The following is a 15,264-nucleotide window of genomic DNA, read 5'->3' as shown; positions in this document are numbered from 1 at the left end:
CCCTTCTATCCATCCTTACATGCATATATATATACATCCACCCCTACATTCACCCACGTCAGCCTCCCACGCTTCAGCCCTTACCTCACTAATTAATCAGAGACTTAGGCTGACTAAGTGCTGTCTGAGCACCGGTGCATTTTGATCACCTACTTTTGCAAATGTTTTCTGCATTTCTCATCTAAAACCTGTTGAGGCGACAGCAGGACCAACGTTCACTTGTCACTCATGCGGACTTCGCTGTTGCCCAGGTCTCTAAAACACTGCTGAGGGCTATTTTCTGTCAGAGCTGGATGGTCTTTGATAACCCTGTCAGCCATGGCAGGACGGATGCAGGTATGGGGTGTGTGCCCGGCTTGTTTAGTACACAACCTGTCTGTCTTAATAATGAGCATACCTCGATAACTGTCGCTGATGAGACCTCCTGTGCAGATGGACAAACATGCATTGAACGGCCGTCAGATCCACTGTCGCGCTCCTGTTTGTGTTCACCGCATTTTTCTAGCATGTCATTTTTAAGCATGAATATATATATAATTTTCAGAGCTTTATCGACTCTGTGCAGAACGTAACATGCTGCCAGCAATTCATTTTTAAGCCAATATTTTGATGGATGAAAGATTAATACAGAGACTCTACAGCACTGTTTCCCTGGCAACCCCTTTACTCACTTTTATCTAATATCTCTCCTGTTTGTCGATGCGATTTAAAAGCTTATTTCTCTGCAGCAGATGATGATGGTCAGCAGCACTTTAAAGTACAGTAATGGCACCCTGGAAGCAATAAAGCAGAAAGTTGGGGTCTTTGCAGCTATGGTTAGTTATGACTGACTGAAGGAAAGAAAAGTAGATCTGGTGGGATAATCTCGTTGATTTAAAAACTTGTTATGCAAAGATAAAATAGAGCCAAAACATGAAATGTCTGTATGTCTGCGTTCAGACTCGATTCAAACAAAGAGCTCGATTTAGATTGCTGCTTATCAGCCCCAGTTTATTTTTAAATTTATCAAACTGTGGCTTCTGTGCACCACTTAGCCACGGATGACCAGCGAAAAGTGCAAGGAAATCTCAAAGAAAAGAGCCCGTGTAGCTTCTGAGAGGGCGTTCAGCAAATATTAACGCATGAAATTAATGTTAATTTAAATGGAGTAAGATCAGTAGCTCCAGGACCTGTTTGTAATGAGGCACAGTTTGAGTGCTTTTCCTCCCTGACTGGACTCTATACACAGTTATGTGTAATTTCTCCTAATTCTGCTGACCTGCTGTTAATTTAAATGAATGAATTGAGGGAAGCAAAGACACCATTTTGCTAATGTTCGGAAATGTGTTATTAATTGCAGGGGACACATTAAGCAGTACGGGAGTCCAAATTATTAATTTAAGGGAGCCATTGCTCATTTGTTAACATTAGAAATGTTATCTTTAATACCTGCTGGGCGATCTCCATGGGATGAGATGCCAGCCCCCTGAGTTTTTGTTGACTGTTCTGCTTGCCCCACCCACCTCTTGTTGTTGCATGGGTCTGTATAGTATTTTATCTGATGCAGCTTCTCTTTCTCGTACTCTCCCTCTCTGGGAAAGTGAGTGCTATTGGCCCTGCTCTCCTTCCTGCCTCAGCCAACCAAAAGTAACGCCTACACCTCCATAATGGCACAAAGATATAATCAGCAGACTCGTATCATTGAACTTCAAAGCTATGCTGTGCTAAATGTTGTGTTTCGCCTGGGTTCATAGGTATACGTAGTAAAGAGGTTCACACCACTTTCCACCACCGTTAGCCCTGAAGCCCACGGGCCTTCTAAAGTCCTCACTGAACAGAGTTCTAACATTACATGATCTTTATAAATCTTAATATGATGGTTATATAATATAGTGGTAGTAGATGAAGTCGACCGACGTATAAATATCGGGCTTGTGGATTTAGTTGTTGCAGTTTTCAGTATAAGCAGCTGATAAACGACCAGGTTTTGGTAAGAAAAGAAAAATTGCAGTCTAGAAATTTCTCATTTCTCACCCACATAGCAGCAGATTCCATTGAGGAATTTTTAAAGGGCTACCTAGATCAGCCAAGTGTCATTATGTCCTTATATTTCTTGCCAGTAGCTGATTTAATATTCTTTTTGAAATCCTTTTTGTAATGAAAAAAATATACTCCATTATTACTGTGGACTGACATTTGGGTCATTCTGCAGCTAAAATCTATGTTGTGTTAGCTTAATAAAAGATATCGAATCTTAGGAGTGCAGACTTATGAATTATTGATTTACTGTGTCTTAGGCTTTACAGGTGGGTTACAGAGACACAGAGCTGTTAAATACAGCAGTCTCATCCGTGACTTGCAGACATCACACTGCACCCTTTGCGTGCGAAAGATGGGTTATTGTAGATCATTTCTCACCTTGTGAAAGTAATTTGTGGTGTGGTTGAAGTGCTGCAGTTCTTTGTTGTTAGTAAATCAGGGTCTCAATCTTTGTGCAGTATGCATGTCAGTTAACCAGCTTCCGAATGGGCCGAACCGTGTAAAACCGGAGCAATGAAACAGCTTCTAAATGACGTGAAGTTGAGGTGTTTTCTGCTGTACAGTATGTCCTTTGTTTCCTACCGCCTACAGAAGCTCATGCATTCTGTTCATCCTGGACTCCTACCCCACTCTAATTCAGTGTTGTTACGTAATTTAATTAACAAACCCTGACTATCAGTGGAGAGTGAGTTGCACACTCTCTGTGCCCCTTCAACACTTGGCAGTCGTCCTCTATGCATACAAGACGCGCAGTGGGTCCTTCATCACTAACAGGCTTCCAACTGGGGGATAGTAACAAACCAAAAAATCTGCACTGTCGATCGCAGGTTAATCTCATATGCAGATATTGCAACTGCAGTGTAGCATTTTTTTTTCAAAGCGTGATCTCACGTTGTGCAGCTGGATGCATTTCTGTTTCGTTTTTCCTTTTTAAACATACTGCATGCTACTTTGGTTTTGTGTCTTACCTGCTGCTGGTATTTATGTACCATTTGATCAGATAGTGAGTTTCCACTTGATGCATTACACCGAGATCTTGCTCGCGCTGGCAGCCATTTACCTTGCCTCAGGATAAAGAGCACTGTACCGTCATTCAAAAAGGCAAATGGATCTGGCGAGTAGTCAGTACCGCTTTGTGCGGGTAAGGAAGCAAAGTTATAGATCGGTATCGCGCTTTAGATCAGACACCGCACCGCCTTTTGCATAATAACGTCTGGCTGTGCATTCAAATGAACTCTGTTATTCTATACTTTGTATGAACTGACCTTTTGTTGCACTCACAAACAGTTTCCTGAATCTTTGTTCTGACTCGGCTCTCTCTTGTCATGCTGAGATTTCCACTGAGTCCTAAGGGAGGGGAAAATGCTGGTGCTGTGGCTTGTCTGGTGGAAGGGGCCCGGATGGTTTGATGTGGGAAATGACAACCCAAGTCTCGCCCACACTCGGGGAGGGCCGTTGCTGCATCATGCCATGTCAGCTGTTTCTGTGGGGGTCAGTTTGGCATCTGCTGGTAAGATGCTGTGTTATGCCAAAGTGGTTGTGGACGTGGAATTGGAAGAATTTCTCACAGGTCGCTGGGATTCTCTGCATTCAGTCTGCTGTGTTTTTATGGTTTTAATGGATTTTTTGCTTTTAGAAATGGCTGATCGTTGGCCTCCATCCCAGTCCAGCTCAGACTGTGCCAGCTTTATATGTTTTTGTCCAACAGAGGTAGTAGGTAATGGCTTATGCTGCATGATTTTCTGCATCAGCTAAAATTAAGCCATTTTCTCATGTGCACTGTGTGAAAGTGGCCTTTTCCTCAGAGCGTCGTGTGTGCTGCCTCCTGCTTGCTCTGTCCTCCCCTCACCTAACACACCAACCCAGTAGCATGTTAATACATGTGAGGAAAAAAAGTTCTTTAAAATAGTTCAGTTTGTGTTTGAAAATGACTTTAGTTTATGTTTTATTTATCGTTCAGTTGGTGTCTCTAAGTGGCACAAGTTGGATATCAAATGACTGCATTGTGTGAGCAGCCTCGGCAGTTTTCTGATTTGCAGAAATTGCTCTGAAAAAAGACCGAACGTGATCGTCGTTGCGTCTGTTTGCAGTCTAAGGTTTCGCACACACCTTTCACAAAGCTGCCGGGGCCGAAAGGAAATTGATGCGCACCAATTGTAGCGACCTGAGCTGCCGGATCAGGCCAGACTAACGGTTGCACTCCATGTCCTTCATTAAACGGAGTCAGGGGTTGGTGAGCTCTGCAACAGTCCGTCTCTCTTTCTCCAATTAAGCTGATCTGTCCAACACCGTATGACTGCGCACCTCCCGCTGTCTCATTCCTCCAAAAGATTGCCTTAGCGGTGAACTACACCAAGCTCACAATTTCCAGCTGCCTATCTTCCCACTGCTTCTCAGCAGTTTATGCTGCACTGCACCCCGTGGTGCCGATTCTCTCAAAATTCACACCTGCATGTCTGCTATGCGGTGTGTAGTTATTTCATGATTGCTGCATGCACGAAGGTGGCTGCGGGGGTCGACGATCTAAAGCTGGATGACTTTAAAACCTGAAGTACATCAAATCATTTACCGTTTGTGTGAACCTGACTGTAGTTTTAAATTTATTTTATACACACTTCAGTCATTTAGAGGTCTATTAGGCTTACAATGAAATGCCTGATGAACGGCTAGCTTGGAAACTGTAATACTAATCTGAGACAAATTACCACGGAAAGTGAAGTCGGAGTCCAGATTTCTTTTTGCGTTTTATTTTTTTTTAATTAAAAAAAAAAAATCCTCTCTGACCCTCTCTCGCTCTCTCATCCTTTCTTTCTCATGCCAGATTTGAGGCTGCAGAGCAATTTCCCCGTTACATAACAGAAGAGAACAGAGAAATGTTAAAATTAATGAAGGCAAAAGTGAATGGCTAATGGAGACCATTTCTGACTCATACTTGGGTTTCAGGCACATCGCCGCAGGTCAGTTTATGCTCTCACGGTTATAAAGCATTGTAAGAAAAGATGAATAGATGCACAAGATTATTTGCAACAATCAACAGCTGCTGTCTGGGGAAAGCCCCGATACCGCTGATAAAGGCTGGGTTTGGGAGGAAAAGGATCAGAGAGATTTTTGCCGTGTGATTCTTTATAATAATGATTATATAATACAATATCTGACACCATCATTTATTCTTGTTTCTTTTTTATGAAAGGAGTATATTTATGTCTTTATTGAGTTGTTATCCATGTTTTTTTTTTGTTTGTTTTTTTTTTAAGACAAATTCATTTTTTGTAATACAGTGCTGTGCAAAAGTCTTGAGACCCTCCTCATTTCTGTGTTTAGGTTCCAAGGACTTAATGCTTTTACACACCGGATGCGTTAAAAAATATTTTTTGTCACCTATTCATAATGTAGCCGTTCAGTTTTGCTGGAGGAATTTCAGATTGTTTTTATTTTTAAATTTTTTTGATTAATTTTTGAATCAGCTCGATATTCCCGAATAAATAGATCTGACCAATCAGACCGTTGCGTTTGGCAAAAAGTGTGCTCATACTAAAAAATGCACACCGCTACTGAATATATAAAGATTTGGAAATGGTAAAATAAAACTGTTTTACTTCACACACAAGTGGAATTTCAAATCACATCATTTGTTCCAGTTTCTTTAGCTGAATCTACAGATAACAATTTGGTTGCCATAAAATGTTGGGAATCCCAAAAACGTGGGATGTCTCATTTCATGTTATTGAAAAAACTTGAGGATACTGGACAAGAAGTAGTGCTGGGCTGTTTTAAAAACGAAAGATGTGCATCAGATGAACAGTATCTGAAAATCATGTCCTAAAGAAATGGGAGTAACACATTCTTCTTAAGAGTGTGGAACTGATCATTACAACGTGCCATGTAGTGTTTTGGCAGATGTGGGTGTTACTCTTGTTAATAAGGGAGCTGTTAGAAATTCCACAAGGGGAAAGTTCACAGTGTTTCCATTGTCATGACTGTAGGAAATGGAAGGGTGATGTGTTAAGAGACTGCTAGCATGCCAGCACCTGCAGCTTTCACACAGCGTATTTTTATTCCGGAATAATGTCTTTGGTGTTTGGATTTTAGAGTGCGTCATGTTCTGTCACTTCGGTGGGAAGTGGGATCACTCACGACATTCACAGTGGTTACACTGTTTGGGGACTATCAGTCCCAAAAATGTCTGTAAAGTCAACTCACCAGTTGCCATTGTTACTGCATCAGTTACTGGTTATTTTGGGGGTTTGGGGTTCTACTTCTTTCACTGACTGACTTACTATTAATTATTATCTACAGGAACCAAATAACTATTGCAGCTGGTAGGTACAGGGTTTTCTCATGTAGTTTTCTCATAAGCTCAATAGGTTTACCGTCAGGTATGTTGTTACACAGATTTCGTACGTCACTCTGCACATGAATGATTTATGGCTTTGTCCTGCCACTAACTGTCATTCCTCATAATCAGAGTGTTTTTCTTTTTTCCTGCACAAATGAAAAAAGAAAAATGGCTTGGTTTCTTCTTATGCAGTTCAAATTCAACAGCAGCGCAGTTGTGGCAAACAGCCTGGGGAGTTTACCTGCATTGCCTAATTGGCTAACAGCGTGGGATTAGGGAAATAATTTAAGCACCTTACCCTCTACTCCCATTTGACAGTTGGATTGCGTTTAGCCAATTAAAGCAACTAATCCTTATAGTCTCCGGTTCATTCCCCGAAAGTATCCCTCCATTGGTCATTCTTTTGTCTTTTCCTGGATTTAATTTACAGAGTTTGCATAAGAACTTGTCACATTTGGCAGCTATAAGTAAAAGGTTTTTCTGTATTTACCTGAAATCTGAAGTGCACCTGTGTACGAACTTTGACATCCGAAAGAATTTCGGTGTGTGATATGTAAATTTTGTAGCACTTTTCAAATAAAAAAACTCTTTTTCGTGCTGCTTTTCAATCATTATCTGTGAGCTAATCATGTCGCAGATTCGTGGCCTAGCTGTCATTTTTAAAAGCTTGCTGCTCAGTTTAAAAATGCCCCCAATTAAGTTCAGAACACTTGACATGAATGTAAACACTCAATGTGTTCAACAACTCAGGGGGCTGTGCTTTCTGCTCGTTTGCCACCATGGAGTCAAAAAGTCCCAAAGGCTAGAGTTGCGTAGCAGGTGCTCACAGGAGGGCAACCTGGGGCTCTGGTAAATCCGTCTCAGATGGGGGAATCTCTAAATGCCCCTGACACCTGAGCAAAGACATCGTATTGTATTATTAAAGATTTATTTCAAGCATCATAACTATTTATTTGGCTTAAAGTGAGTTTGTGGTATCTGCCTCCTTCAAACATTTTGGTTTTACGTGTTTGAATTTACAAAGGAAACTGAATGAGTTGCATTAAAATGTTTGATGTTGGAAAACTTGTGTTATGTCACACAGATTCTCAAAATAGCATTTATGGGAAAAATAATTGCCAGGTAGGTAGAACAAGGCTTATTTCCGTGTAGCTTGCCAGCATCATAATTATGACTTTCAGATATCAGAAACAGCTTTCAGCTTCACTTCTTTTCTTTTTTTTTTTGGCTTTTATAGCTCGTGTTTCTAAAAGCAAGTTGGGACGCCTTTAAAAAGTGAATAAAAATGGAACGCATTGAAATGAGTACAAAGACGGCACATCGAATGCTGTCCTATCATTACGGGATCCTTTTTTATAAGGAAGGACGTGGACGTGTTTACCGCCGCGGTGCATGACCTCATCCTATAGCAGCCCTCTTAAGTGTTAACTCAAAATAAACATTTGTGTAAAACTGAAAGCAAAACGTTTCCCAATCTTTCATGTCAGATTTAATCTTCAATAGGTCCGACCTCCTTCGCTGTATTTTCCTGTCATCATACTTTCCAATGCTGGCAGGTCTGTACTGCAAACATGCCAGTTTAGATGGAGCCATGCTGGCATTAAACATGCTGGATGTGCTTTGGTGTTGTCTTGCTGAAATAGGGAAGACCTTCCTTTGTCTGGATAACAGCATATGTTGCCGAAAACCTGTATTTATTGTTAAACATCGATGATGCCATCACAGATGTGCAAGATATCCATGCTTTGTGAACTAATTCGCCCCCATGCGGTCACAAATGCTGGCTTTTGAATTGTGAAGATGAACTGTCCACGATTGTTGATTTTTTTTCTTTACTTTTGTCTCGTCCTTTGCAACTACCCTCAGAAAACCCCAGAAACTATTCCAATGGTCGTCAAACCGTGTCTTTATTGATCGATACCCAGGTGTCAAAAGTTGTCAATTAGGGCTCCAGGAGAAATCGTCAGATGTTATGAAGGGAACGAGTTAAATGCGTGTATAGTTTTAACATGTATATGTGGATGCGACAAGACCAGAGGACTGAAAATTACAGCCATTTAGTTTTTTAGATATCTAAACATTAAAACCTTCTCTGAATCTTTTCAATTAGAAACAATACTCTTACATTCACCCTCTCACAGGGTTATGCACCTCCGAATTTACTACTATTTTTAAAGTGGCGTTGGGAGAGAAGTCTAAGTTATCAGAAATTGTACATCCTGTCTCTTTCACCCTGCTGATTTTACATTTTTACACACATAGCAGTGCTGAAAATACCCAGGGTGCAACTGTGCAAGTCCAGTAAATTTGTAATTTCCACATAGACCCATTAGAAACTGGAGCTGAGATCCCAAATGTCATCTGTTGCTAAAGCTCACTGTGACACAGATAAAGTGCTGGCCTGATTACTGCTGATGTCACCTTCAGGAAGGATGGATGCTGGGATACACGTACACACCACACATGTACACAACAAACACAGACACTAGCTCAGCAGTATTTTCTTCTGGTTTTGTGGATTAGTCACCTGTAAGTTGTGTGAAGTGTGAAGTCTGACTAAGAGCATGATGTATATTTTAAACTGTTGAGCAAAAAAAAAAAAAAAAGGGAGAAAAAAACATCATTTTGTACCTTTTATTGTAAGTAATATGTTTAGCTTTCATTTAATAAAAGCATTGGGCTACTAAAATCGCAATAATATGAAGTCCAGTTTGAAGAGCGTTTTTAATAGAAGAAGACTAGACCTAGACTGCAAATCCCTGTTTTGAATTAAAATGCGTGCAAATAGCATTGCAGCTTGCGAATGCATCAGTAGGATTCCAAATTACTGGGGAACATTGAATTACACTGAAAAGCTATCCCTCATAAGCCACTAATTATGGAAATTGACAGTTACAGAGATTTGTTGAGGATTTGGATATTGTCTGATTTCCACAGTGCCTGCAAGACTCTGAGGAATAAACCCAATTTTACTCTTAAAAAAAGAAATAACTGTAGCTGACAAATAAGTAAATGCTTGTCAGGCTGAAGATGATATCTCTGTTGTTTCAATCGAACACAATAAAAGGGAGCACACTGAAGTATGGAGCTGGTTACACATCAAACCCTGCATATACTGGTGTTTTTGTCCTCGCAGCGCAAGCTTTTAATGTTAATAAAATAAAGATGTCTCGGTTCTCTGCCTCATTTTTAATATACAGTCTCTTTTCTCGTGAATATTGCCAAGTAAACTAGAAAATGTGTGGGTCTGTAATAAATATTGAAAATTGAATGACTCACAGATCATAGCAGCAATCAGGTAAATTGTCTCAGAGGGTGGGCTGGAAGCATGGGTGTGAGCGCTAACTCCCTCTCCTGCAGGGAGCCGATCCCCTGGAAGGTACAAAGTACCTTCTAATCAAACAGCTTAAATGCAGTTTTCTCAGTGATGTGGAAATAACTGTGTATTGCTGTAAGCCTTTTGTCAATGAAAAGTGTATTAAAGGACTGTAAACATGGTATGAAAGTACATCAGTTCTAATGATTTTCTTCAATTTTTTTTTAAACCCTTGCAGCTGTCCCCTTCCCCCCCAGTCACCGGCTGACAGCTAAAGAGGTGTTTGACAGCGATGGGAAGCCCAAAGTGGACGTGCTGAAAGCTCACCTAACCAAGGAGGGCCGTGTGGATGAGGCGGTGGCGCTCAGGCTCATAGGAGAGGGCGCCGCAATCTTGCGTTCAGAGAAGAACCTGCTGGACATTGAGGCTCCTGTGACAGGTCAGGGTTCAAATACTGCATGTGTTACTGCAAACCAGTAATCGACCAATAAAAAGTTAATAATTTTGATCGGATGATCTGTTTCACTCCAGAAATAGTAGTCAGAGTAATTATACAGTAGTCAGCTGATGCATCTAAGATTGTATGCAGTCACCGCAACTAGCCAGTGCTGCAGCCCTACAACTTTACTGGACACCAGTGTGTGTGTCACTCATTTGTTCTCTACTGGTGCAAATGTGACAGGAAGTTGTAACCAAGTACAGTGAAAAGTAAGACATGACTATCACATAAATAATGCAAAACCACATTGTGCATGTGAAAGTTAACCTGTGGGCAAGGTAGGTTGTGCCAGCACTGAGATGGGTGTGTGCAACACACATTTCAACATCTTTTGAAACACAGTAAATTTACTGAAGATGATCACCAGTTTGTTTTTTTGGGGTTTTTTTCAGACAATAATGGAAGATTTGTTGAGCTATTTTTTTTTTGTCTGCTAAACTTTCAGGATTTATATTCATAGTCTAATGTAAAGACGTCACTGTGCACTTACAGAAATTTAAAAGGGAATCATTGATTAATTGATGATCAAAAATGATGCAACATCAGGGAAACACTTAGCTGCTCACTCACAAACTATAGTCTTTCCAAGAGGGGACACTCGGGTGGACACCACTCAAATACTCTTTATTCCACAAAATCCTACATATCATGACCTACATTCATTTTTCTCTTGTCTTATTTAGGCTCCATATATCTAAAATGCAAACCTTAGAACCGCCCCACAGCTATAAGAAGAAACAGACTCAGTCATCATCATTTACCTTAACAAACAACGGATGATGATTCACTTACAGACACTTCCCAGCATGTTTCGCACTGTGTATTCCAAGTATTCCACCTTCCCAAACAAACGGTAGCTCACAGTAACCTACAATAACTGTTTGTTTTATTTATTTGCAGGTATAAACAATATACAGATACAAGTTTTTAAAAACACGCCGACACAATGGAAGAGAGAGCTGAATGTTTACAGCAGTATAAAACTTAATTTTCCTAATTAACTGAGTCACTGTTTTACCAAGCCACACGTGGGCCATGTCGATAACCAGAGCAGTGTATTTTTAAGAAACACTGCTTCAGTTCATCCAATTTGGCAAAGCTAACGAGCAGTGTTGCATTCAGTTACTAGGCTGAGTCTCAAAGCAATGCAGAGGGACATTATTGAAAACATCTGCTAACCTTGGAGAGAGGTAGTATGACACATCGATCGTTGTTGTTTTAAAATGACTTATTAGTCATTGTAGTTTTGAAAAAATGTAGAAAAACGTCATTTTCATTTCATTTGCTTGCTTTAGCTAACAGTTTACAGTTTTTACATTCAAAGCAGCTAGTAACTGAAGCTTAGCTCATTCAGCCCCGTCACACGCTGCTGCGGGAGGTTCGCTGATGCATATGCACAAATCCAGCGCGTCCATTGTCGTCTTTTCTTCCTGGTCAAGTGCCCTGTTCCTCCATTAGACTTTCTGATGAGGCTTCTTTGATGTCGTAATCAGAGGCAGAGACACACTCAGAGGATCTATGGCAACCAAACATTTCCTAATGTGAGATCATTCCCACAATATCATCCAGAGAGGCCTGCGTTCATATTTAGCAGGCATGGCACTTACTTAAATTCATCAATGCAAATACCCCCTTTTTTTAAAAAGCTGTTCATTGTTTTGTCTTAATGGATGTAGACCGTTATGATAACCCTTGCTGTTTGAGAGAGTTGAGGTAAGCAAAAAGATGCAAACAGACTGCATGTTTTCCACGTCTGTCTTTGTGTTTGCAGGCACCTGAGAGCTGTAAGGTTAACGGATGTGTTTTTGAACACAGCTAGATTCCTCCAGTTTGAGCTAAACTAACTAAATAAGTGCATATTCGTACTAAAGCCGTGGGCTGTTTGTGAAAATTAATCACGTTCACTCTCTGGGCGTCTTAATAGGGGTTAGAGGGTTAGGGGTTAACCCTAACCCATTTTAAATCTGACACTCCAGGTGTTTAAAAACAAAAAACAAAATGTGGTTCTGGGTGTGAGACAAATTAGATAACTAGCACGAATAAACCTTATTGGATTTTCTGGCTTTATCTGATCACAGTGTGGATTCCTGTGTGTAAACATGCTCCAGTGGTGACCTTCCCCAGTCAGGTCGCCTTTTTAAAATCTGGTACAAGTTAACATGTTTTGGTTCCAGATTTTACAGCAGTTCAAATAAGGGATTAGCCAGCAAAGCCTCCTCTCTTTGTTGTGTTACATGGAAACAGTGGACAGCTTCTCCTCTATGCGCGAGCCACAGATCCCGAGGAGCGGTGCGCGTTTGGTGCACTTGTGTACACGAGTGCAGCGATGAACCAGTTCTTTCCCTCCCACTCAACACCCCTGCCTCAACCCCTCTCCCACTCAGTAGGCTTGGACAAGGATTTCTCTGTTGCGCGTGCTCATGCGCCTGCTGTGTTTCCCTCTCCGCGCGTGCTCCTGTTTGCTATAAGCATTTCTTTGTTTTTGCTCCCATTCCCTCTCTGCCTGCCATGTTTTGACTGTCTGTGTCACGGTCAGGAGCTGTTTCTCTCTGCCTCTCTCCGCGTTAGCAGGCCTCCAATTCCAACATGACACATGGTCAGTAAATTAGTATGTAAATATTTATCATGGATGCAAAGCACCACGACATGTCAGCTACCTCTCTCTCTCTCTCTCTCTCTCGTAGTCACTTCCTTGTTGGGCCAGATGACAGGTGGGGTTTTTCATGAAAGGGAGGGGGGTGTGTGTGTGTGTGTGTGTGATGAACGGTGCTGGCTTAGTGTACTGAGTACAAGCTGCTCTCATGGCCTTCACACAAGTCACCCATCAATAGAGCTCCTACAGCCACATCACCAGGCAACAGCCAGCTTTTAAACTATTCATACACATTTGCAGTGTGTGAGCTCCACTTTGCGCAGGGGCTCTGTCATGGTTTCCTTGAACAAATCATCTTTTTTTTTTCTTTCTTTTTGTTGTGTGTTGATGTAACACTACATAGCTGAGTATAAAATGCTCTAAGTTTCCCTGCATCTTCCTTTAGATGTTCGTATCTGATAAGATTAGAAATAAATTCGAGAAATCTGCAAAGCATTGTTGGTAAGGAAATATTAAGACCTTGGTTGTGGAATTTCCTGTATAGAGCTTAAAAAGCCTCCTCCTAGACCCTGATGAGAGTGGCAGTTTTATGCGCATAATGTGAAGTGTTTGCTCTGTGCAGCATTACAAGGTTGTTGAATATTTCCAATAGGTTCTTATGCAATAGTCTTATAATGAGAAATGCACTTGTATGGACATTAGAGCAAGATGGATAGCATGTATGGTATTTGTACATATGGGCCCTGCTTGATTTTGTAAAACGTAACAGCAAATGTAAACAAAAAAAAAAATTAGAAGATATTTTTTCGTAGATTAGCAATCCTATAAGTTTACTGCAAGCCAAGCTGTGCAGTGTTTTCCAGAGAGCTGCATAGTATTTGTGACAGTAGTAGGTATTGGGTGCACTCCAATCGTTTTAAATTGAAAAGAAAACGTATTGTGTAGTCAGTATAAGCAAGACAGAATACATGTGTTTGAATGAGAGGGAGACAGGTGGCAAGGTGAAGTTGCAAGCTATCCAAAGTAGCAAACAGTGCACAAGAGAGGTGACGAGAGTGCAGGCAGGGTGGAGCGGGTGGAGATGAGTGTCGGGGTAGTGAGACCTGCTATGATGTACGGTTAGGAGATTGTGGCACTGACAAAAAGACGGGAGACTAAGCATTTGCATATGTTTATTGCAAATGGGACAGCTTAGGTTCAGCGGTTTGGAGACAGAGTTAAAGAGCTATGGCTGAGGTAGTTATGTACCCCCATGGATATACTGGACTTTGGTAAGATTGCAACCTCTAAATGGAGCAGGAAAGCGGAAGTTCCTCATCCAGTGAAGCCTTGAACTGCAATTGGCCACAATAGTCCCTGCTTTGCTGTGCAGCTTTGGATCTTGGCGTAAAACGGGGATTACTGTGGCCGACTCCAGTTTAGGATAGTACAGTTGGCATGATCTGTCTGATCATGGGAGACCTGAGACAGCTTAATGACATTAAGGGCTGCCTCAATAGCAGCTTAAACAGGCCGCCAGTAGGAAATGCAGTAAGGAAAAGAACTAGTTAATTAGCAGTGACTGAGCTTCCACTAATTAATCCACTGAATTGAAGACGTAAATTACAAAGTATATGTGCCAGTGGTATACATGACCTGCCCATGTAGAATATATGTGGGGGAAAGCATGCTGTGCATTTCATTGTAATAATATCTACTCAATCATAGGCTGGAATTCCTCGATGTCCTCCTCAGCTCAATCCTGATAGCCGCTTGAAGAAACATTGTATAAACAAGGGTCCTTCTGACACGGGTCAGCTGTAATTTATTTTTGAATATGTTTTGATTAGGACATTTATTTCCACCATGGTAAGACCATTACAAAGGTCAACCCAAAGCCTCTTATCCAGTGGGGATGACTGGTTTGGAGCCACAAAAAAGGTATGGTATCTCGTGTAGGGCAGCTCGGAGTATCTGGTTTTAGAGACCAAGCTTTCTTCACATCCATGAACACTTTCAGTATTTGATTGCATTTTTTAACTGACCACAGTTTTGTCTGATCTTTTGGTCGGGGCTAATCTGATCATGGAAAGGTGTTTTGTTTTTTCCCCCTATGTGAAGTAAATTAATATTGACATTTTCAGGGTTTGGGGTTTTTTTCCCCCTTGATTTCTGAGGTCATCATTGATAATATTTGTCAATACTGTCTAGAAAAAATCCATTATTGGCGAATCTCCATGGATATGGATGGTGAAAGGTTATAGTTTTTAAGGGTTGGGAACTATTTGTATTATACCCAGACAAAATGAATCTAAATCTGACTGAAATATACCTGACATATTCTATATTTAGTTCTGTTGCTTTACTTTAATGGCAGCTTTCATAATATTGCATTCAAATTGATGTTTAGAACAGACTGCGTTTTCATAAATGCGGGCTGTGCAGGATGTAAGCCCTTAGCGAGAATCATAAAACCGGGGGTATTGTTATCATCCAATCTCAATCAAAACACGATCTGACAC

General features: G+C 41.0%; 1 protein-coding gene across 1 annotated transcript in view; it reads left to right on the top strand.

Moving 5' to 3' along the window:
• The window catches only part of LOC116317864 (serine/threonine-protein phosphatase 2B catalytic subunit alpha isoform), a 64,878-nt gene that overhangs the window by 16,574 nt on the left and 33,040 nt on the right, over positions 1-15,264 (top strand). Inside the window, exon 2 of the mRNA XM_031736763.2 lies at positions 9,910-10,110. Coding sequence (XP_031592623.1) covers positions 9,910-10,110 — 201 coding nt within the window. The remainder of the gene's footprint in view (positions 1-9,909; positions 10,111-15,264) is intronic.

This window comes from Oreochromis aureus, linkage group 3 (assembly GCF_013358895.1).
Source record: "Oreochromis aureus strain Israel breed Guangdong linkage group 3, ZZ_aureus, whole genome shotgun sequence".
Lineage (NCBI taxonomy): Eukaryota > Metazoa > Chordata > Actinopteri > Cichliformes > Cichlidae > Oreochromis > Oreochromis aureus.
The sequence above is the reverse complement of the archived record's forward strand: the minus strand, read 5'-3'. Positions and strand labels throughout refer to the sequence as shown.